Here is a 23277-nt window from a genome sequence, read left to right as displayed (position 1 = left end):
AGAAATTACTTCAACCATCAGGAAAATCTAGGAAGGAATAAAGTTTGGTAGCATAGTAACTGAGATGGTTTAAAATGTGGCATAATCTGTTTGGTTTTGTAGGAGCAGGAGATCTGGATTATACTGCTATAAACTGCCAAGTGACTTTGGATGAGATATTTTACTGCCTGCTGCATTGGCTTCATCTGATTGATGCAGTCTTTAGGGGAAGGCAAGAAATCTTTCACATGCTTTGAAAATGCTTCAGGAAATGATCACAGAGTACAAAGAAGTCCTAGCTGGAAAAACAAAGGTAATATGGCATCTTATTGTCTGGATCATGAATTCAGCAACTGCAGTTTACACAAAACTATCATACAAAATGCTGACAGTACAGTTTTTGGAGGGCTTGAGTAGGACACATGCCTTGGAGTCAGGATGTGCTGGCAAGTCTGCACTTGGGAGCTTTTCTCCCCCTTGGGAGAGGTATTTATATATTAGATACATGGCAAAACCTCTCTGCTACTTAGGTCCATTTATAATTTCCCTGTTCCAACATTCAAGCTAAATGCTGAATGCACACTTACTGACTCAGTGGCTCTCTCCATCTATCCATTCCTCAAGGGACTGCTATTCTAGGCTCTGAGGTGACGTCAGCGCTCCTACTTCACATGGTATCGCTGATGTGGTACAGTTCCCTTCCTTAGCTGACACTGGGAAGATGAAGTTTTCCTTAGTAATCCTAAACTTTGGTTGGTGGCCCTGGTTTTGCTCCTCCACTAAGATCAGGAGTAAAGGGGAGTCTAAACCCATTCACACAAAGGTCATTCCTCTTTTCTTTTCAAAATGGGTTTAAAGCAGCTGCTATGAAACAAGTAAAACACCTTGGCGTTCCTGCTCCCTGCCTGCAAAAGCCACAGGGAGGACTGCAGTGCATTACGCTATGCTCAGGGAATGGAAAATTACCCTTTTTATCCAGAAAGAAGAGATTATTTTGAGTCACTAAACCAGGAACTAAAGAACCTGGACAGAGAAGTGTCAGGCAGCTGTGCTGAGAAAAATACAACTTTCAAGCTGTTCTATCCACTAGTTATGAAAATTAAATACTGGTAGCTTAAGGGGGAGAAGGGAGTATATTCAGAGCCGAGCTCTTCATTTCTGGATGGCAGGGTTGGACTTGCATTTAAATCCAAACCTGCTAAGGCTCTGAAATATGCAACGAAGACTTCTGAGTAAACTTTGCTCTGCCTACTACCAATACACAGGATAACCATGCTGTTTTTAGTACTGACGTCCCATATTAATTGTAATGTCATCAAAGATGAAACAACAGGCCACATAATAAATCCCACTGCTCTTACCCATAAACTATGCCTGAAAGTCAGACAATTTTGAACTCTGCAGACCCTCCAAGCTGTTTATCCAGTCGCTTGAGAGAGGGAGAAGGCAAAACAATGCCAATGATGAAATCTTTAGAGAATCCACCTATAATTTTGTCGTCAACTATCTATCATAGTTCCCTACAGATTCCCCACTTTTCCCAGGCTCCCAGAGCCACACTGCTCACAACGTGTAAGCTGAGAGAACGTACTATTTTTATGATACAGTATAGGGAGGTTGAAGCCTTGCACTAATTGCAAACTAGTATGTAGTATCATCAGTGGAGCTATGACCAACTCCTCTATAAGGCTTACATAAGTGGTGAGTCACACAGTCTTACGAAAGAATAGGGAGCGAGGCTTTCATTATGTTGTTTGCCTAATCAGAAATGTGAAAATAAAAGAACACAGCACTCAGTGGGTTATCTTTGGCTAACAGTAGGCTGGAATTTCTGCAGTTGCACTACTATGATTGAGGCATTTCATTGTTTGTGGTCCCAGCTTATATTAAACAGAGAGGATTTTTTCATAAATCTTTGCCTCTAGGGCAGAGTTAAGGTTGTTTGGGAACCCTAGCTATGCGTTTCCAGGCATTAATGTCTAGAAGCAGCACCACGGGAGTAGAAATGGAGGTACATGCCTAGGGAGGATACTAGGAGTAAATGAAGAGGCCCAAGGGCAGGGTAGGGTTTGTGAGGATGAGCATGTAAAGAAGCAGTGGAGTGGAAGCTCAACTATTAGGATGACTGAAAAATGGTCTAGTGATGATTTCTAGTCTTTTTTCCGTGCTCTCAGGCAAGTAGCTGCAATTTCAACCACCCCTGCTGTTACCCATGAGCCGAGATACCTACAGACCACAGAAGACAACTGGAGAGTAATGAGGATGGAAGCTGGCCGTATATTTTCGTGAAGCAACAGCACTCTTTAAACTGGCCTAATTAACCCATTGCTGCTTCTCATTTTCTGCTGTCAGCCCTCTGCACTTCATGTGGTGAACTGGACCAGCAAGCTGGTCTCCTGGTAGAAAATAAATAAATAAATAAAGCATAGCAACAATATCTTTTTTTTTTTTTTTCCCCCAAACATTTGGCTGCAGCAATAGCTGGAGACTAGGAGTGACAGCAGGAAGCAGGCCAGAGCTGAAGAGTCACACCACGAAGTGGCTCGGGAGCTTCAGAGCACCAAAAGGTGAGCGTAGCAGAGCTGTTTGAACAGTCCAGGTTGTAACTCTTTTATTATCATTATTTTAAATGGATAATTCGGGAGTGGGTGGGGAGCCCAATTAGCGCAGCTACAGCCTCTTTGACACCTCCTTCCCCCGTGGGCCCAGATGCTTGCTCAGTGCCAGCGCTCCCGTCCCACGTAGCCTAAGCAGGGGAGGCCGGGCCTCTCCCCCTGCCCCATGCCCTTCCTCTCCTTTCTGCCTGGAAGGGGAGCAATGGCCCTGGCGGCTCAACCAGGACCGGCAGCGCAGGGCGAGCCCTCAGCGAGGTAAAATCGCCCCACCGCGGGCGCTGGGCGGGCTCGGGCTGCCCGTGCCGAGGGCGGGGGGGAAGCAGCGCTGCGGGCGGGCGGCCCTGCACCGCTACCGCCCCCGGGGCCGTGCCCCGCGGAGCCGTTCGGGGCCTCGACGGCCCGGGCGAGGCGTGGGGCCCGTCCGCCGGCCATGGCGGGCCCTCGGCCGTGGCTGGGCTTGGCCTGGCTGCTGGGCATGGCGGCGGCGAGCGCCCTGCCCCTTGGCGCCGGGCCGCGGGACGAGGTGCAGGCGGCGGCGCTGCAGCGGCTGCGGGAGGTGTTCGACATCGAGGAGCTGCCCCCCGACGTGCTGCCCCGCAAGAAGCCGCCGCAGTTCATGGTGGATCTCTTCAACAAGGTGGCCGACGCCAACGGAATCACCCGCGCCCCCGGCCTGCTGGAGGGCGACGTGGTGCGGAGCTTCGAGGATCGAGGGGGGCCGGGGGCGCCGGGGGGCGGCGGGGCCGTGGCCCGAGGGGCGCCCTGGGAAGGGTCTAGCGAGGGGCGGCTGCACCAGCAGCGCTTCTACTTCGACATCAGCGCCATCGAGAGGGGCGAGCAGATGCTGAAGGCCGAGTTCCGAGTGTTCAAGCTGAAGAGGAAGCGGGTGGCCAGGTCCGAGGGGCAGCACTTCTGCAAGGTAAGTGGGGAGGCGACCGGCCGGTTACGCGTTCACACGGGTTTTTGTCGATAATGGTACTGGAAGAAAACGAGAAAGGGACGGCGAGCGAAACCACTTACTGCATAAACCTGCTTTATTTTTATTAGATTATTGTCTTCAGTGCACAGTGATGCTTTCTCTTTGCCTCAAGCATGCGAAGAAGTAGCTACAGGGGTTTGGCTTGGCGCTGTTCTGGCCTTTGGTCCCTGTGGCAGTCAGCTATCCCTAAAGATGCCCTTGTCAGACCTATCTCAAACCACACCATGCTTTTCTGGGATTAGGTATTTTGAAATTCACATGGAAATTTGACTGCTTACTTTTTAAAATACTGCTACTAGTCAGAGCAGTATAGGATTCATGGGAAGATAGGGTTTTATAGAGGACTCTGACAGTGAGTGTATCTGTACCTTTGGCAAAGGGCAAATTCAGACTTCTTGCAAACCTGAGGGCCAAGTTGCCAGAGTAAGGGAAGATTTTACAGTATCAGATGTTCAAAAGAGAAATGGGATAATCAGGTTCTTCTTCTGTAGTGTCAAACATTCCAGTAATTGCTTTAAACAGTCCAGTGTCCTGCCTCTGTACACACCCCAAAGTAGGTGCATCCACTGATACTTGTTTTTCTGTTGAACTATCTAACGAGAACTTTTTGGTATGATGTGACAAAAAATGTGTAATCTTGATCCTTCTTGTTTTGCTGGAAAAACAATTACTGTCACCTCTTACTGTAATATTTTATTGTTCTTTTCAAGGTGGAATTGTATGAACTCTTGGAGGGTGGAAATAAGCCACAAAAAAAACATCTCATTGCATCAAGATTATTGTCTCTGTACACAGAAGGCTGGGAAGTATTCAACGTCACGCAGACAGTAAGCAGAGATTTCTGTCATCCATTTTTAGTTCTAAATCATCTGCTACAGCAGCAGTCAGCTCATAACTCCAGCATTGCCTTCAGTGCTGGGTTCTGTGCTCAATTCAAACTGAAGGACAGCAGCAGGGGGGATGCTTTCTTTCTGTCTACACTCAAAAGCACACGTGGTGCTGCCTGGATTAAAGAAGTGTTCATTTGCTGCTAGCACCACAGACATGATGAGAATTGAGTAACCCAAACCTGGTCAATAGGAGGGACATAAGGCCAAACACATCAGTGTGATTAAAGCATCTTAGTCCTTAGGCTGTCAAAGGAGATGGCATTGATTGTGGGGTAAGAGTAGGTTTTAATTTCTTTTTTTCTTTTTTTTTTTTTAATCCTTGTCAAATTATTGTAGAGCAGAAGTGCAGTGTACTTTAACATTGTGTTTCTGGAATTTATCATGCTTTTATGTTTTTGTTTTAACTTTTTCTGAAGAATTCAGTAATTGCTAGTTTTAAGATTTATATATATATCCTTAAGCTATATCGATATTTAAATGCTTTTCCATAGCAAAAACACAAACAAGGTTTAAAATAGTTTCTCGGGTTTAATTCTGTACTCTGACCATGGTTTTAGTTGCCTAAGCTTTATAATCAGACTGAACAGCATGCTAGGATGATTCATTTGAGTTGCATCTTAGTTTGTAATAGCTTTTCTTGAGAATGGCCTGGCCTTATCTATTAGGCTGTAACTGTAGCATTTAGATGAATTAGATGAAGTTAATTTGCTTGATTTCTTCAAATGCTATGTTTGTGTTAAGATGTAAATGAGTTTTAATAGTATGAAAAGTCTGGAGAGTTAATATTATTCTGTTATTAAGATTACTAGGGAAAATAAGGTTCTGGCTAAAGTTAGAGGATTTATTTCAATGTTAATTTTAACTCCTAGACTCATCTATTCAGTAGTAAATTTCCCTAAAATTAATTATTTTCATATAAATGCAGCTATGGAGAATGTATATGGTATTTTTAAATGCTGAATTATTGGTTTAAATATTTAACTCGATTCAGCCTTTACTATACAGTTACCTCACTTACATGATAATATATGTTCTTACACTCCCATAGGCTGTTCCCTTTTCTTAATACAAATGATCCTTAATCATAATGCGGTAGTAAGATTATTGAAACAATATTTTCTCATTTTGTTTTCATTACCAGGTTTCCAAGTGGGTCGGAAACAGAAACTCCAACCATGGCTTTTTGATAACTGCAACACATACATTCAGCAATAAAATTGAGCACAACCTGGTTACATTTGCAAAGAGCCAGGGCAATTTGCAGGAGAGTAGAAATGCTCTCCTTGTCCTCTTCACCAACAGTAATAAACGAAGGTCCTCCAGCTTTGTACCCTCTTCCACAAGTAAGTTTACTCTGTTTCAGTATATGAGCTGTTATCGACTGTTACCTTCTGTTGCCTCATGTATACCACATCTCAGTATTTATGCTCAGGGTTGAGCTTGGTGGAAGTTCATCTTTATCACTGATCAGAGTTTGCTTTGATAGTTCTTGCTTGTAGTTCACCTGACATAACTTTTAAGTCAACTCTACTCAAGTTGGGTTTTCAGGAAATACTCAAAGCCTAGAGGGAGCTTGGTTTATTTTGTTTGTAGAGAGGTGGAAGTTCTTGCTCTTTTATAATCATTATTTATTTTACCTTTGTGGTGAAGTTTGCACGAAAATTGTAGTTTTGGCTTAGGCTGAAAAAACTCATTGACCTGGAAAACTGTGAAAATGCTGGTAAAGCAACTGTTAGACAGTTATTAAGTGCAGTTTTCAAGGATAGAAGAGGTTGTTAGGTAAGCAATTTAAACCTTTCTGTCCTTGGCTTGGTTTTTAAGCACCTGTTTAACTTCATTGACTAATTAGCATTGTGACTAAGGGCTCTTTTTCATCAAAGACAACACCCTCATCCCTTCAATTACAAAACACTAGTCTTACCTCTCCCGCTGGTCTTCTAGTAAAACCATCTAAGGCTGTGTTTTATAGTCTGAGATAAATGCGAGGAGCAAAAGCTGGAAGGAGGAGGAAAAAAACTATTCTGTTTTGGGTTTGGAGGGTCTGTTTGGTAAATTATAACATTTGCACATCAAAAAGAAAGTAGGTAGGACTTGTGTCAACATTAAGAACTAGATGGTGAAACAGATACCAAAAAGAAATAGGCTGGCCTGTTCATTTTTGTTTTCAACAGGAAATTATTGTAGTGCAATTCTAAATCCCAATTTAATCAATATCAACCTCTGTTGTATGTGATACTATGCCAGAATCGAAAAACCGATTACTATTTTTCAATGAGAAAACTCTGTAAACCTACCTGTTGTTTGAGATCAGTGCATCTACAAAGATTTGTTCTAGCAGCCTATATGTCAGTGGTTTTCAGCCTGTGTTTATGGGTCTTGAGGTCACCATGAATATTTATCAGAGGTTCTCAGAAGATACCTTAAGAAAGCAAACCAATTGTCATGGAGCTACATTCTCTAGCAGAGTTCTGTAAGCCTAGTTTTATTTTTTCAGATCTGAAAATTGAAGAAAAAAGATTTTCAAAAATACTGCCTTACAGAAAAGCAGTGTTTTGCAAGTGTGTGGGTAGTTACTGGGAGAACACCAGAGAGAGAAAACACCTGTGATCTCCACCCTCTGTTATCACTTCTAACCACGTGTGATGTAGGAGTAGCCATACAAAGGCCATTAATGCCATTCTGACCACAAATAGCCCTGAAAGGGGCCTGTGGAGTTTAGAGAATATAAACTTCAGTGAGCTTTTATGTTTCTGTTGAATTGAGGCCTTTTAGGCCACAAAAGGAACAAAGATTCGGGAGTTTCTGAAATGTGTCTGAAGTGGCAATTGAATACACACATCTTCCAGTACTTTCACAATTGGTATCATTTTAAAATCTGCTCTGAAGACCTTGATGTAAATTTCTGAAATAGATTTTCTTGCAGAATGCTGTGCTTAAACAATAAATGAACTTACTGTGAAAAAGATTAACATACAACTTCCTTTCTGAACCAGAGCTGAACCCTGCCAAAGATGACACTTTGTTAGGTGTGCCTCATGAATCTCAGATCATTGAAAACAGCAATGCAAGCAGGAGCAGGGGACCTCGGGCTGCAGCAGTGTCTTCCACCAAAAGCCACGTAACAGCATGTCATCGAAGGGAACTCTACGTTGACTTCCATGCTATTGGCTGGTCAGGATGGATTATTTACCCGAGTGGATACAATGCATTTTACTGCAGAGGATCTTGTCTTTTCCCTTTGGGGGAAAGTCAAAATGCAACAAATCATGCCACTGTGCAGTCCATAGTCCATACACTTAAACTGTCTCAAGATGTCAGCACACCTTGCTGTGTTCCGGATGAACTGAAATCCCTCAATCTCCTCTACTTTGATGACAAAGAGAATGTGGTCCTTAAAAATTACAAAGACATGGTGGCGACAAGGTGTGGTTGTCATTAACAGAACTTTTTTTGGTACATATTTGGCATGCACTTGGATTCAGTTTCCCATTTGCCACTGAAGATACCAAGGTAAATGGTGTTTCAGATTATGGGTCGTGAGAGCTGGAAGCTCACAAGTGCTTCAAACCCTCCTTCTCTCTCCGTGGCAGTGCAGAAAGGAGTTTAATACTGGCTTTCCAAGAGCTATCAGCTTCCAGTGACTATGCTGACCTGCATGGAAAGCTCTGTGCCTGTAAACCAGAGGGAACTATTAGAAACAAGAAATTGCTATGTGAAAGAGTCCGAACACATTAAGAGAGTATTCAAGTTAAGATCCTGTTCTATATGTTGAGGCCCTGAATATCCTAAGAAGTAGTAGGTATGTTAGCCTGCCTCAATCCACTGTGGAGGTGCAAGTCTTCTAGTAACACGACTGTATTTAGCTTTGGCTGTTCATGATCCAGTGGAGATGTATGTTCCTGCACAGAACTTTGAGGATAAGTGTTTGCCCAGAGCTAACCTCAGAGGCCTTTTCCGAGTAATGCATGAACTACAGATGGTAATGCACTTCTTCCCCCTTTTCCATCTGCAGTTCTGCCAAATGCAGGGACCTCCTTGTAAGTCCTTCTGGAACTTGCTAGTGCTAGGCAATCCAAGGGAAACAGGTCAGTATATATCTGGGCATCAGCAAACTTGGCTTCTGACTCAGTGCCACAGCTCTGTATGATGGAGGGTCAACCAGTCCCATTCTGAGTCAAAATTCTGCCACCATGGTTTGCTGTGGCTGTTAGGCTCTCTGGCAGCAGATGCTGCCCTTGAGTGTGCGTTGTACAGTGAGTGACTGTACAATGGGGTCCTAAGCTTGGGCTGGAACTTCCCTCGTTCAGTTGGATGGAGAAAAAAAAAAAAAAAAAGAAAAGAAAAAAAGACCAAACTTTGGAGGTCTGAGAACATGCTGGATGCTGCCCTGGTCCTGTGCCAAAGGCAAGTTTGATGGAACATACTCAGCTGATTCCCTTCCATTCTTCCTTAGAGCATAGGACACAGGCTTAGAAGGGGTTCCCTGCGGACTTCAAGTCTTGCTACTACTTAATGCAGGCAAACAAGCAGCCTGTTGCAGCCTGTTGCAGTTCTTCAGTCAACTCATTGAGTTGTAACTTATGCCTGTTCAAGCTTCTTGTCTCTATTATTCCTTGACGGAGGCCAACATCTCACAGAACTTGGGTAGAAACTTCATGGAGAATATTTTTACTCCAATGTGGTACATGTTAAAAAAATAATAACATAAAATATTTATGTGTTTTTTCTTCCTGTAAATACTGATGTCTGTAATTAAGAAAATTATTTTATTAAAAAAAATACTTGGTGTATATTAACTTAATCTGTAATACAAAACATTAATTTTCAAATAAAATTATGCAGTGTAACATTGCATTCGTGTGTGTGTGTGTCTATGCTGTATTTGAACCACCTTCCCAAAGTTATGAGTCAAATACTTTGCCAGAAGAGAGGATGTTCTCAGCGGCCTTAATGGACACTGAATGAAGACCTCGGTCTCCATGTCAGGAGCAGAACAAATAAGCAGAATAGAAGCATTTCCCTTCAGGCAGGATGCAGTAGTTATTTCTGAAGAGAAATTTGCATTGGAGCTTCTTGTAATTTTCACTTTAGTTAGGTGCAGAGATTAAAACTCTTCAGGGTTCTTCACATGTGGTGTGCCTTAAGCAGGTCTTGACCTTCATACCTTGAGATGCTTTTGATTTTCTTGGTCTATAAGACCTTATTTGTGGGTATGTTGTGATACCTTGTGATGCCTTTCTTAATATTTCAGTAAGTTAGAAAGCTAAGATGAAATAAATGCTGTTATTCACAGATTATAATATATGTATGTGAAGGCTGTACCCAGTATGTGTAGACCAGGCGTGTACTTACCAGAACTACAGCCTGGAATGGGTGGGGTAGGGAGCCCTGAGCGAGACGAGAATTTAGAAAGGATGGCATGCATGAGTCAGTGTGGAGAGAAGGGTTTTCTCCTGCCTAGTTACTTCTGTTAATAAAAGATTGCAGAGGCTGTTGTAAATGACCAGCAGAGCTTAGATACTGATGTCAGAACAGCTCTGAGAGTAACCTAAAGCAGAACTGCTCTGAGAACAGCAGTTAAGGCAAATGTGCTCAGTCCAGAATAGAACAGGCAGTGAAGCATTCAGGAAGCTCATTTCTGTTGGGGACAAAAGGCATGATTCCCCCAAGGCAAGGGAAATAAACTGTGATGATGGGATTTCTGTGTTTCCCTCCAGCAGACTATGGGATGAACTATGCATGTGTGAGCTGTATGGTGTAGGTGCAGGGAGTCCAGTGGATCTGAAGGTTTCAAATGGGCTGTGTGTGCCTAGCATGACCGAACAAATGCGTTTATGCTTTCTGCAGAGCAACCTCTCATTGCCATTCCCACGCTGACCATATTGTATGTTCAGAATTCCTAGAGAAATGGCCAGAATCTTCCTAGTTAAGATTTGTTTGTTCATTTGTTTTTAAATTATAGTCAGCCTAGTAAAGTGGAATAAAAGTCTGATATCAGGCTGGTGCTACCTGCTGCATTAGCCACTTCCAGCCATTGGATTCAGTGTCACTGGCAAAGGCACCTTGGAAAGAGAAAAGGGTAATAAGCTCAATTTACTGGTTTGTTTTTTTTTTAGGTTGATCTTTTGCATTACTTCCCTTTAACCACAAAAGTATCTGTGGCATTTTAAGTTTTTAAGAACTACACCTTGGGAGTGGGAAAATACACCTATAGTGAGAGTCTAGACAAAGGCATTTCTGAATGGTGACTTTAGCTGATGTAATCTTTGCTCATTTTAGTAGAGACCCTAGGAACTAAGGCCAGCAGTTTTCACTGCCAAGTAACAGTGGGAGAACGGCTGCATTTGGAACAGACTGGCTGGGACAGCTTCGCATACAACGTACTCCAGTCTTCAATCTGTAACGTGACAAATGTTTACAGAACCATAAGCTGCATAGCAGCTGCATCTTTCACTGGCCATCTCAGAGAATTATCCATATTTTTCCAGGATATCTTAATGGGTTTCCTTGTGTTTTAGATGCCAGGAAAAAAAAAGGCAAATTTTCCATTGAAACACAGGTAAAATTAATAAAGAAATTATGGCCACACTGAATATTAGTTAATGCAGTGCTGTACCACAATAGGTTAAATATGCACAGTCAAGCTAGGAGAGCTCAGTAGTTTTGCACACATTAAATTATTATTTTTTTCTGCGCCACTCAACATAGTCTCATTATGCCCCATTAAACCCTGATAATTAAAACAAAATATATTGGAATTGTTTATCCTGGACTTTGTAAGGAAATGAGGTTCATAATAATGCCAGGGGAAAAAATTTACACTGCACCGGAACTTGTAATTAGAATAACAATTAAGCATAAGTATTCTGCTGCTTTTTTTAAAAAAAAAAAATATATATTTATTTATTTTTTAATAAGGATGCATTTTCTTGATATTGGTCAACAGAAATAAATAAGAATTCCGGAAAAGAAATGCAACAAGCAGAACATGGCAAGTTTAGGTGGCGTGCCAAAAAGCAACAGCTAGGGGTTCGAAGGGAATGTAGCTAGTTTTCAGAATGGACTGTCTGAAGCAGGACTGGTGGCACAGATTGTGTTGTTATTTCACATTCCATCACTGCAGCACCAAGAGACAGCAAGATTGGGAGCAAATTCTCTGATAAACACTGTACCAGTACTGAGGAGCATTATCTGGCCCTGACAAGCTCACCTTGTAGAGAGCTGAAACAAAACGGAATGACTGCAGGTTTTATATGCAGGGTGATACACCTCAGACAACCAAATTCAGAGAGATGCAGAGGAGAGCCCTGCAATGAAGGAGTGAGATCCTTGCAGCATCTCCACTGCCACCAACCCCAGGCCTCACCAAAGGCACGGTGACAGCACACGTAGAGCTGTCTGCGCTGGTTCAGCTGGTGGCTGGAAGCGGGGTCCCCATTTTGCCATTCTGGTCGTGTATCCAGCTCTACAGCTTGAGGTTTGCTGGCTTAGGTCTCTGTCAGGCCATGGGCATCTGTATCCTCTCAGTTGCACAACATCAGTGTGATTCTCCTCTGGTAAATAACACAACTTGTGTTCTACTCCCCCAGGCACATGGAAAGCAGGATTTCAGAGGCAGAAAGAGACTGAGATCCATTTCTGAAATGATGGCTAGGAAGAAAGTGCAACCACATGCTAAAGCTGCAGGGTTACACTTGATGCCATGACACAGAGGATGGCCCAGGTTTGGAACTGAAGAGGTCCAGGTGAGTGAGGTGCACACAGTCACGTTCATTATTGTATGGGGTGGGGAGGGCACCAAACCCAGCCCAATCACCTCTGCGATGGGATGTTAAGCAGGATCTGGGTGTGTTCAGGGGGCGAGCTAATGGTAAAGAGCAGAAATCTATAAGAGATCAGATTTCTATGGTGCACTGTGGATCAAGTGGTTCTACAAGTGGGATTTCTGTGGTGCTCTTGTCATGAGGAATAGAGGAAGGTGCTTCTTGGCACTGAAGCAAGGAAGAGGTATGCTATGCTGGGGGTGTCCTGTGGCTGTGATGCAGAAGGGATTGGCCTGGAGGAACTGGTCAGGGATGGTTTCCTTTGTGATTTGTTTTCAGATAACTGAACTGTGCCAGGCCTGAGGAAACTGGAGCACAGGGGTGCTGTAAGCAGCTGCTAGGCCTCTGCTCTGTGGGCCTTTAAAATGATATGAGGCACCCAGTTAGGAGTGTGCTGAGTTGTCTCTGCTTTACCTGGGGAGTTTACTATGGGCCCATTCTCCTTGTAGGAAAAGTGACATTTATGTGTTTTACTTAAAAGATCTCCAGAAGTAGTACATGGTTCATAGTCCTGGAGCTTGTCTCCTGAAAGGAGAGGAGCAGAACTGGGTGCCTGGGCTTTCCCACAGGTACTGAACGCTCCAGACCGTCTCCAGTCCAGCTCCAGCTGCTTTAAGATCCCATGTGCACCATCTGCAAATACATACATGCAGATACTTCACATGTGGATTCCTTTTTATACACACCCATGCGTATATTGCACTCCTGTTTGCACAGAGGCAGCCTTCCTCCTGGTTCATGAACCAGGATGGTGCTACTTATCTGTAAGTGAGGTGGGGTGCTCAGGGCTAATTTGGGAACATTGCCACTTCCAAGGGAAGCATTTCAATGGCTTTGAAGAAAAATATGTCACACCTAGGCCATTTCTCCCCTTCTGGTGTTGAGTGTAGCTCACCTTCAAGGAGAGTAGTTAGCAGGTGTGAAATGACCTGTTGTGAATGAGACAATTGTGCCTTAAAGCAGCTAATTGAATGTTTTCTTTCTTCTTACTGGCTTTATTGCTAGAAGCTATTCAGAGAACAAGAAGGACTGCTAACTTCTTGTTGTCACAAGGATGCGTGCAGTTATAGATTCACGCAGATATTAACTGCCCTAATTCAGAGCTAGATCACAGCCTGTTTTAGTTGTTGAAAACAAAAGCTTTGCATCTAAGTGGGAAAATGACCTGTTTCTGAGAACTGATTGACCTTTAACTGAAACCATGATTTGGTGATGCTGTAAATCCAGGCCTCATAACACAAAGCAGTGTTATGGCATAAGTCCCAGTATATTGGTTCAAATCCACTCACAGAAATCGTGCGTGGTTAACTTTGAACTATCAGGTTAGACAGAATCGTCAGGCAGTGTAAAACCAGTGTCTATAGCTGCAAGTCAGTACAGGTTCTGTTCCGTGTCTTCCAGGTAGCTTGAAAGGAGTCATTTGTTCCCTCTCAGGTGCAAGACTTTGCATTTCTTGAACTCTACGTGGTGCTTGTTGCTTCCCATCCCGAGAAACTTTACATTTCCTAAATGTGGTATTTAGTTTTAACACTGGGTTTTGACAGAGTTTCTCTGCTTATTTTCTTGCAAAGATTTTGTCTTGTTAAAAACAAACAAAAAAATAAACAAACCCCACTTTTCTTTTAAGATTATGGCAATGCAAAACCATTTCTAAATTCTCAAGACTCTATAGAAATCCACTGTTCCTGAGTGAACCTATTTACATTTACGCATTACCCTGGGAATTTCACACAGGTTGGCTTGGTAATTGCCTAGCTTGTGAAATGAAAGTAGTTGACTTATTTTATTTTCAGTTGGTACTGTACAATTATGCAAAATTTTGCTTTCTGTTTTTCTGGTGGAAAATGGGTCAGCAAATCATAATACATCCATATCACTTCTGAGATGTCCTGAGGTCTCCTAGGATTATTTCTCCCAGAATATAATAATCTCCTGCTTCCAAATATCATTTATAGTTATTATTGTAGTAAGTCTTTCTGACTCACAACGGTACGTTTTGTGAGATGCTGCATTTTCAGCCTTTTTTTTTACACTCTTAGAGTAGAACCCAAGACTGATTTCCAGTTGGTACAACCCTGGCAACAAGCAGCCCCCAGGTGATGTTTTCAAACAGGGTTTAGAGCCTTGGGAGCTCAAATTTGCTGTGCAGGTGGATGGGAGTCAGAGGTTGCACACCGTGTCCATTTCCAGCTGCCCACCAGCTCCCTCCTCTGGAGGATGCTGCAACCAGTGATGTTCTACACATGAGGCAGGCCCACAGCCACCAAGTTCCCATCTGGTTCCTCCAAAAGGTTTACAGATGTGTACAGAAGCAGCTCAGAAGCTGTTTCAAAGACAGCAGTCTTTGGTGAGTGGACAGGACAGAGCATGGCGTGGAGTCACACCCCAGGGCACCACTGGCTTTGTGACTCACTGCTCACTGCTTTCCTCCTGGGCGCAGGTACCTGAGGCGGTTCAGGGTCAAGCAGTCAAATCAGCTGCCATAATTTTTGCTTGACAAAAAGCTAAAAGAAGCATTTTACACATTGAAATGTTTCAGAGTTTCATAATAATTTATTTTTATTTCAACAACATTATTTTTACATTTGTAATTTGAAGCGATTTTAGTGTTTTCTTCGTTGCAAGTGCCTTTTGGACATTTTCAAAAGTTTTCTGATTTTTGGAACAAAATGTCAAAAGAGCTTTTTTTTTTTTTTGCTTTTTTTTTTTTTCTGTGAACAGTTTCAGTGTTCAAAGATCAACATTAAATCTTCAAAAAAATATTTTGAGCAGGTTTCTTCTAGTTTTGGGCTGCAAAAGAGATGTGTTCTGACATTTGTGATTGTAAATCAAATGTACCTATAACATGCAAATGTAAACTTTGAAAATATAATGCAATTTGCTCAGGATAGGCCAAGAAAATAAACCTAAATTTCAATAAATAAATAAATAATGATTTGAACATTGCAAATCCTAAATAAACTCCAGAGAATGCCAGCAGTCAGGCAGTGTAAATAAATTGATTAACAGAAAGACTGTGGCCATTCCACTTCTCTTGTTTCTCTGATGACAGCTCATACATATATCACTTTCTTCTTGAGCAAGGCCAGCCATAGGTACAAGAAGTCCATCAGCTGCCCAGAGCTTTGTGCTTCTCAAGGTTACCCAGCCTTGCCTTTTTCACCACACACTGTCTTCAGATCAGGACATTTTGGTAACTTCTGTGTGCTATTTATCTATACATATGACTACAAAGACAACCTCTTTCATTGATAGGTAGTGACCTTGCAAGTACCATGATGTGTGATAACTTGTTCTTGTTTAAAGCTCTGCCTGAAGCCTTTCAGACTTACTTCTTATGTAGACCAAGTCCTACAAAGTGCCTGAAACTGTTAAAGGACCTGGATTTTAGGGTAAGAAACTGAGACAGAGGGCACAGAAGGGCTGGAGGGAGGGCTTTGTGGTCCTGATTTAAGAAAATATGTTGGGAAAGATAAGTTTCATTACACTAGAGCTGAAAGATGGCATGGATGGTCTCAAGCTGAATTTTTTTTGGAATGCTCTAGGACCCTGCCTCTAAATTTTGCATGGCACTGCATTGCCTAATTCATAAGCTCGAAGAACAAATTATGATTTCCTCCTTTCCTTCATTCATGTAATATTCAGCTTATTTAAATGTTTCCGTCTCATTCTTTGAATCAACAAACCTCTGGATATCAGTGAATACCATTATCAGTGTTGCAGCAATGCCTTTCATTAGAAATGTTCTAGTGCAGAGCATCCAGATCATTGGAAGTAACTCCAGAGGGATTTGGATGGAGAAAGGCCTAGTCCCAGTTTCCCATGAAATCAACTACTAGGTATTAGAGCAGGAATGAACTTGGCTTGAATTTAAGAATGGTCAGAAGGGTAGGGCTGAAGGACTGAGGAGGTGTTACATATAAACTGTTACCCATCCATCATGAGAAGAAGAAAAAGGGGGAGAGGAATTTCATTGAATAAGCACACGGGTTTACCTTGTTGATATTGAAATGAAGATTTGGGTTTATCCCACTTGGCAAGGAACAAGGCCATGACAGCAGCATAATACCTATCTAAGTATCATAAACACGGTGCTGGACCATCTCCATACTAACCTAAGGCAAGGTTGTTCTGCCAGAAGCCCAATTTTCCTGTCCTGTTCACACAAGGAGTCATGGAGAAGTAAAGAGACCATGTCTCTGGAAAGATGTTTTCAGGGTTTTAGAAATCACAGATAGTTTCCTGACAATAGTTATCATCTTTGAAAAGCAGGTATTTGTTTTATGGGCTTTACATGGATCAGGATATATTTAAGAATATTATATTTCTGTTCCTAAAAGTACTTCCTTTAAACAAAGCAGGAATAAACAATAGTATGAGTGATGTATATATAGGTCAAGGGCCAGTTCTTTCCAAACATCTGAAAAATTCCAGATACACTATCAAGTCCATGGTAAAATAAGGACATGTGTCTTTCAATTTTTAACTCTGACCTCCATAGCTTTCAGTCTTCTATTAGTTCTGTGTACCTTTTGGCAATAGGAAATCACTTTTCTGCCTTTGACCAGGGTAAATAGTATCAATAATGATGTCATCCATATTTACGTAAAATCTGTTGAATTTTAAAAAACATTGGATTCTGGCAAGCCAGAGCAGCAGCTTCTAGGAAAAATGAAATGAAATGAAATGAAATGAAATAAAATAAAATAATAAAATAAAGTAAAATAAAATAAAATAAAATAATAAAATAAAGTAAAGTAAAATAAAATAAAATAAAATAATAAAATAAAGTAAAATAAAGTAAAATAAAATAAAATAAAATAAAATAAAATAAAATAAAATAAAATAAAATAAAATAAAATAAAATAAAATAAAATAAAATAAATTTCTAAAGGCAAGGTCAAACAATTAAGATACTGACTTACACACTCTGAGTCCACTGCTCTCTTCTGCAATATTTGTCCATTATGGACAACTTGAGGAAATTGTCAGTCTTTCTGTACCTCATTTTCCTACCTTCAAGTATTGCTACTACTTTTTTTTCAGTCTTATAGCTGCTCCCTTGGAAGTCTTTTCTCACAAATCTTGATTAGAAGGCTCATTTTAGTGGGAAAGAGCACATCTGGGAAGAAGCATCTTCATATGACATGTTTACTAAACAAAAAACAAAAAAACAAAAACAAAAAACAGACAATCCCCTTGAAAAATAGTGTTGTTTTGCCTCAACAACTCCTGGAATAGTTCCAGCCTTTACTGAGTCACTTCAAACAGTAACAAGCACAGGGACCAGGCACAGGTTGGATGAAGGCACAGCCCCACATAGAGAACTGTTGCTATTGAATGGGCCTCCTGGCAGACGAATCATCTGTTCCTCTAGAGATGCCTCAGAGTATTTTATAGTTCTCTGTGGAGTGCGAGGGCAAAACATGCCTTCTGCATGTTTTTATGGTGCTGGCCATGGGGTATAGTTCTGGGCAGCACTGAAAGGCAGTGCACAGTTCTCTCAGACACAGTAATGGCATGGAGGAGGGAGGGATGGGAGAAGGTGTGATAATGTTGGTGTGACCAGCGTTGAATGAGTATAATACTAGTGGAGACATAAACCAAGCAGGTCATGGGATCAGGCCTGGTGCACTGAATGACTTCTCAGTGGTATGGAATTGTAGCTAATAACTTTCCCTCCCTTCCGCTTCCTCTGACATGTCCTGAAATTTCCATCTGAGTCCATTGATTGCTCAATCCTGTCCCACGCCTTGATTAGAGACTTTCCACTTCTGGGTTGCATGTTCCCATATCTAAGGATCATGTAGTTTTGGTCCAGACTGAAGCTCTCAAATGAGACAAAATATATCCATCATATGTACTCCCCATTAGAGGGAAAAAAAAAAAAAAAAAAAAAAAGGTTACTTTCATTATAAGTGGGACCAGGAATGTAAAAGTTCAATTACCAGAATGCATTTGCTTTGTACATTTTAAACCTGCTGTAGCTAGTATAACGGGCACATGCAGTTCGGTGTAATTGCTGCTTTCCAGCTTGGCCTAATTGATGCTCTGATTTGCAGTCACCTACCTTTACACGAGCCTATGTTTCATTACATTTTACCCTTGCTCCCGAAATCCTAAAATCCCCACGGGGAGAAATAGATTACAGCAACACAGAGCTTGTGTGTGTGAACTGACAATTCTTTCTCCCCTATACTTTTCTTCATCTACATGTGAACAATGAAAACACAGTGGGCTGACTAAGGGATGTATTTGTTACACTCAAATGCTCCTTATTTAGGCAGGCATAACTCTTCTTGAACTCAGCAGGAGTTTTACTTAAACTCTGAATGAAAACTGCACTGGGATAAAATCAGCTCAGAGATATTTTAATAACCTAATTGGGATGTTTATGTTACAAAACTGTGTTATTCAGTCTCTAGTCATAACTAGAAAGAAAGTTACTTGCTGAAGAATGTGTTGGTATTTTCCATGGAGAATGATTTAAATAAAACCTTTTGAAATATGGAAATCTGTTTTAGCTTTAAATAAGCATTTCAATCATAATTTTTAAAGAAAAAAAAAAACACCTAATGTCTCCTGCAGCTTTGATTTCAAACACGTCACATTCTTCATTAAAGCAATCATTGTTAAAACAGAGGGACATAAAGCAACATAGGATTTATTCCTTCATTAAACTGATGATCCGTATATGAAGCCAATTAACATTATGAGTCTGGTGAACATCAAGTGTAAAGAGGTTACAGAAAATTAAAAGCAGTCACCTTGGTCTTTAGATAAAGAAAGAACACTTTTACATTATAAATTATAAGAGTGTCCAAGCGGGACAAATCGGCAAATTTGGTTAATTGGAAAATACATTTTACTGCACATGAATTAGGGTAAAATAACCTTTTAGCTGCTAGCTTTTTTTGTGGTCAGGTATTGAGAATCATGGGAAAGGAAGTGTTTGGACATGCAAAGACAAGAGAGCCATTTCATCAAACTTGAGCCATTCAGACTTTCTTGAGTGTTACGAATGATCCCCTCAAAGCTGAAAGCTCCGAAGGAAAACGTCCATTCAGTTCCTGCGTATCTCAGCCCAGTGCTAGGTTTTACTGTCACGGGAGGAAATTGAGAACAGATGTGTTTGTGTGAGCAGCACATGAGCAGTTTTACTTTAAGACAGGCACAATCACCAAAACATCCATCCAGAATTATACCGGGCTTCTCCTTGCAGACCTGTTACCTAATACTGACACTGGCAATGACGACAGTGATGATAAGTGCGAAAGCATGGGACAGACTTTAACAACTTTGCAAAGAAAGGCTTTTCTGCCTGAAATACAGTAGCTCACCTCTGTGTTATTTCATGCTTCGGATTGCTTTTAATGCTGCCCCTTGGTAGCTAGGAGCGAGGAGCTACCAGAGGAACGCTGCCCACGACTCGAAGCGATTTCTAGTTATTTTCGGGGGTCCCAGCATGGCAGGAAAGCCTCTATAAAGGGGGCACAGAGAGAGGCAGCGGCGGCGCTGACAGCGCTCCTGCCCGCGGAGAAGGGGCTCTCCTCGTGCTATACCCCGGCGGGCCGGGCTGAGCCGTGCCGAACCGTGCCGGGCCGGACAATGCCGGGCAGGACAATGCTGGGCCGGACAATGCCGGGCAGTGCCATGCCGTGCAGTGCCGGACAGTGCCGTGCCGAGCCGAGCCGAGCCGGGCGCGGAGCTCTCCCGGGTGCTGAACCGCGCCGCAGCCGCCGCCTCCGGGCTCCGGCCGCCGGCGAACGGCAGAGCCCGGCCTCCGAAGCGGCAACTTTTAATTATCGTCAACCCCGCGCCTCGTGCATTAAAATTAAAGAGGCACCGAGGTGGCGAGAGGTGGGGGATTTCATATTGCTTGGTTATCTCCTTGTTTTGCAGCTGCTGCTCCTTGGGAGAAAGTTGAGCCGACCGGCTCCCGGTCCTCCTGCTTCTATTTAAAAAGCAGCACTTGGAGCACTTCCCCGGGCTCCATTTCCCCCTCGCTGCCTCCCGTAATGCGCTGAACTTGCAGGCTTCAAACTGCGGGAGAAAGTGAGTCTTGGAGCCAAAAGAGCAATGCAGCCCCCTGACTAGAGCAAGGCCTAAGAGTGCCATAATGAAGTTATTATTATTTTATTAGGGGTTCTTATGATAAAACACTCACTTTCACTCTCTCCACGACGTCAGAGAAAGGAAAAGGCTTGTCTGTCTCTGTGCAAAGGGATCCTGCGGTACTGGCCCTGCATGGATATTAAAGGCTGGGATGCAGAGACTGGCAGGGGAGATCCAGGTGGTACCTCTGGGTTATGTTCTTCTTTTTAAGGTTAATTGACCTAAAGCATGTGCTGCTATTTTAAGGAGTGTGGTCGGATTCAGAACATTGGTCTTGCGTGGTGCTGCTGTAAAAGCCGGCTCGATTCGTATCAGACTTTGCAGTTCAGAGACTTGCCTGGATGGTAAGTCAATAATATTTGTTGTCAAACAGAGATTTCCCTAAAAGCCCTTATGTATGTGTATACATATAAATATATATAAGCATGTATGAATGTAACTTTCTAAACCTATTACTGTTATGCTAAAATTGTAGGTGAATGGGTAAGATAAGATCAGATCTGTTTGGCTCTCTGGATTTGCCTTGTTTTGCTAAAATAATTCTTTACAAGACTGAATCGTAATTTCAGCTTGGCTATACATTAGGGAGATCTGTCTATGCCTAGTGTGACAGCCAGATAGAGCAGGTGATATTTCTAGGCTTATTAGTGTTTATTTAATGAGATCATATACGCTGAATAACTTTCCAAAGACATCGTCTCTTTAAAATCTCTATCTATTTCTGCACCTGTATCGTCTGTATCCATCTCCTTTGCTCTGGTATGAACGTGCTACATCTTTAAACTCCCATCAGATCTAAGAGAGCCTGTGTAGATTTGCTCGCCCTTCCTGCACAGAACATTACAATGTTTATAAAATATTAAATTTGTGTAGTCTGCCGGAGAAGCAATTGTTCCAAAATAAAATCAGCAGTCTAGACGAAACATAGACACCAGAACTTATCAACAGTTGTCTGACTTACATCTTCTGATGCATCTTGAGTGGGTCATAATACCAACTTTATTTTCAGTGGTGCATAAATTAATTACACGCATTTAATAACCAAAATATCATTATATTCCCCCTTTAATATCATAAAGGCTTTACGCCAGGGAAGCACTTAATGTGCAGGGGGCCATAACAGGCTATTATCCTTGTGTAATGCTATTACAGAACCAATTATGCGCCATTATACTTGCTTTTTTTGCAGTTTATGTGATTTGATCCAATCCCGCGTCCCTGACTTGAAAATTTCATCTGGGTACTTTAAAGTCTAATTTTCACCCGGGCTGAGGCAAGGGCCATCTCTCTCCGCTGAGCCTATGTCTCGGATGCATTTTAAAAGTAATTGCAAAGGGTCCCGCCGCATATCATTTGCAGACGGGAAGCGAGCATAAATCCAGAGACCCCTCGCTGTGAACAAAATCAAACTTTGCTGCCGTACGATCGCTTGGAAAGGCAAGGCGTGTGCAGAGCGGTCCCCCAAAACCCATCCAGCGGCAATTAGCCGCCGCTTTGTCAGCGCCGGGGTCCAGGCAGGGCTGGCACAGCTCGGCACGGCTCGGCACGGAGCAGAACAGCACGGCACTGCACGGAGCGCTGCGTCCCCCTCCCCGGCCCCGCAGCCCCGGGGCACCCCGGATTTGGGGGGGTGCCGGGGGCCGCCGAGCCCCGGAGCGCGAACGCTCGGAAAAGAATGGGATTTTGTTGCTGCTCCTCGCATTCCTGGTGTTTGCTGAGAAATGACGTTTTTTTTTTTTTCTTTTCATCTTTTTTTTTTTCTTTTTTTTTTTTTTTCTCCTCTACACACCACGTGGGCCATTTGTAGGGCCCAATAGACCTATCCAAGTTACTCACTGTAGACAGCGCTGGAAATAATCAGATTAAGGCCAATTATGCGTGAGATTATAAAGGCAAGTGCTGAGAGGCAGAGCATGCTGTAGACAGATATAAAGACATCTGGCCACTTCCAGAACTCCACAGAGCCCTTCTGTCTCTGCAGCCAACAACTCACAGCGCCTTATTCCAGTGCAAAATACCCCCAAATCTTACTGGTGATTTTTACTTCTGTTCGGTTTAGGTATGGATTACTATTTTTATTTGCCTTCTGGATTTTCTTATATGACTGCATAGAAATTTGAATAGTTTTTGTTGTTGCTGAAGACATTGGTTTCCAACCCGAACGCAGCTCCCAGTGTGTTGGATGCTTTTAAAAGAAGACAGCTTTTAGGTTTTATTGCTGTTTCATTTAGGCAAAATAGTTTAGATTTTTAAAAAGCAATTCATTCTTAGCTGTAAGCTTTTTATTATTATTATTTTATGTAATTATTTGCTCTGAAAGGAAATACTAGATAGATAGATAGATAAATAGATAGATGTGTAGATAGAAGAATGGGAGACAGATGATCAGCTGTCTGGAGGGGAAAAGAAAAAAGGAAAAAGAAAAGAGGAAAAGAAAAAATAAAAAGAAGCAACAAACTTTTACTGGTTCTGGTCACTCTGCACCTACCATGGAGTTTTCTGCCTTTGGCTTTTGCAGCGCGCTGCACGCAACGTTAGGCACGACTTTCTCTGCCTCCTTTGGGACAGACTCTGGGCTCATCAGGGAGTTTCTCAGGCTGCTTTCTGCTGGCTCCTCACCTGTTCTTTTCTCTCCCTGTCACCAGGTCTGCAGGAGACCCCTCGGTGCTGTCTGGCAGGGAAGCCCCTCGCAGCGCTGGGCAGCGGGCGGCAGCCCGGCCGTGGGGCCATGTTCTACTTCCACTGCCCCCCGCAGCTGGAGGGTGAGTGTGGCGGGGGGATGGGGGTCCAAATCGCGGGGGTGCAGGGGCTGGGGGCAAGGGATGCTCAGCACTGGCCTGGCACGGGCATCTGCCTGCTGAGAGGAGAGCGGAGCT

The 23277-nt window shown here is 42.7% G+C and overlaps 2 protein-coding genes across 2 annotated transcripts in view; both read left to right on the top strand.

The window, feature by feature from the left end:
• The first annotated feature begins 2428 nt into the window (after window positions 1-2428).
• Window positions 2429-9315, top strand: LOC137859716 (bone morphogenetic protein 2-like). The gene is made up of 4 exons (XM_068689091.1): window positions 2429-3513; window positions 4284-4400; window positions 5605-5806; window positions 7457-9315. Exons 1-4 carry the CDS (start codon window positions 3025-3027, stop codon window positions 7900-7902), a joined length of 1254 nt encoding a protein of 417 aa, XP_068545192.1. The 5' UTR covers window positions 2429-3024; the 3' UTR covers window positions 7903-9315.
• A 13814-nt stretch (window positions 9316-23129) lies between these two features.
• DRGX (dorsal root ganglia homeobox) overlaps window positions 23130-23277 on the top strand; it is a 23226-nt gene continuing 23078 nt past the window's right edge. The window contains exon 1 of the mRNA XM_068688013.1: window positions 23130-23163. Within this exon, the coding sequence (XP_068544114.1) occupies window positions 23130-23163 (34 nt within the window). The remainder of the gene's footprint in view (window positions 23164-23277) is intronic.

Source organism: Anas acuta, chromosome 7 (assembly GCF_963932015.1).
Source record: "Anas acuta chromosome 7, bAnaAcu1.1, whole genome shotgun sequence".
NCBI classification, from domain to species: domain Eukaryota; kingdom Metazoa; phylum Chordata; class Aves; order Anseriformes; family Anatidae; genus Anas; species Anas acuta.
Note: the sequence above shows the minus strand (reverse complement) of the source record. Positions and strands in the feature narration are given on the sequence as shown.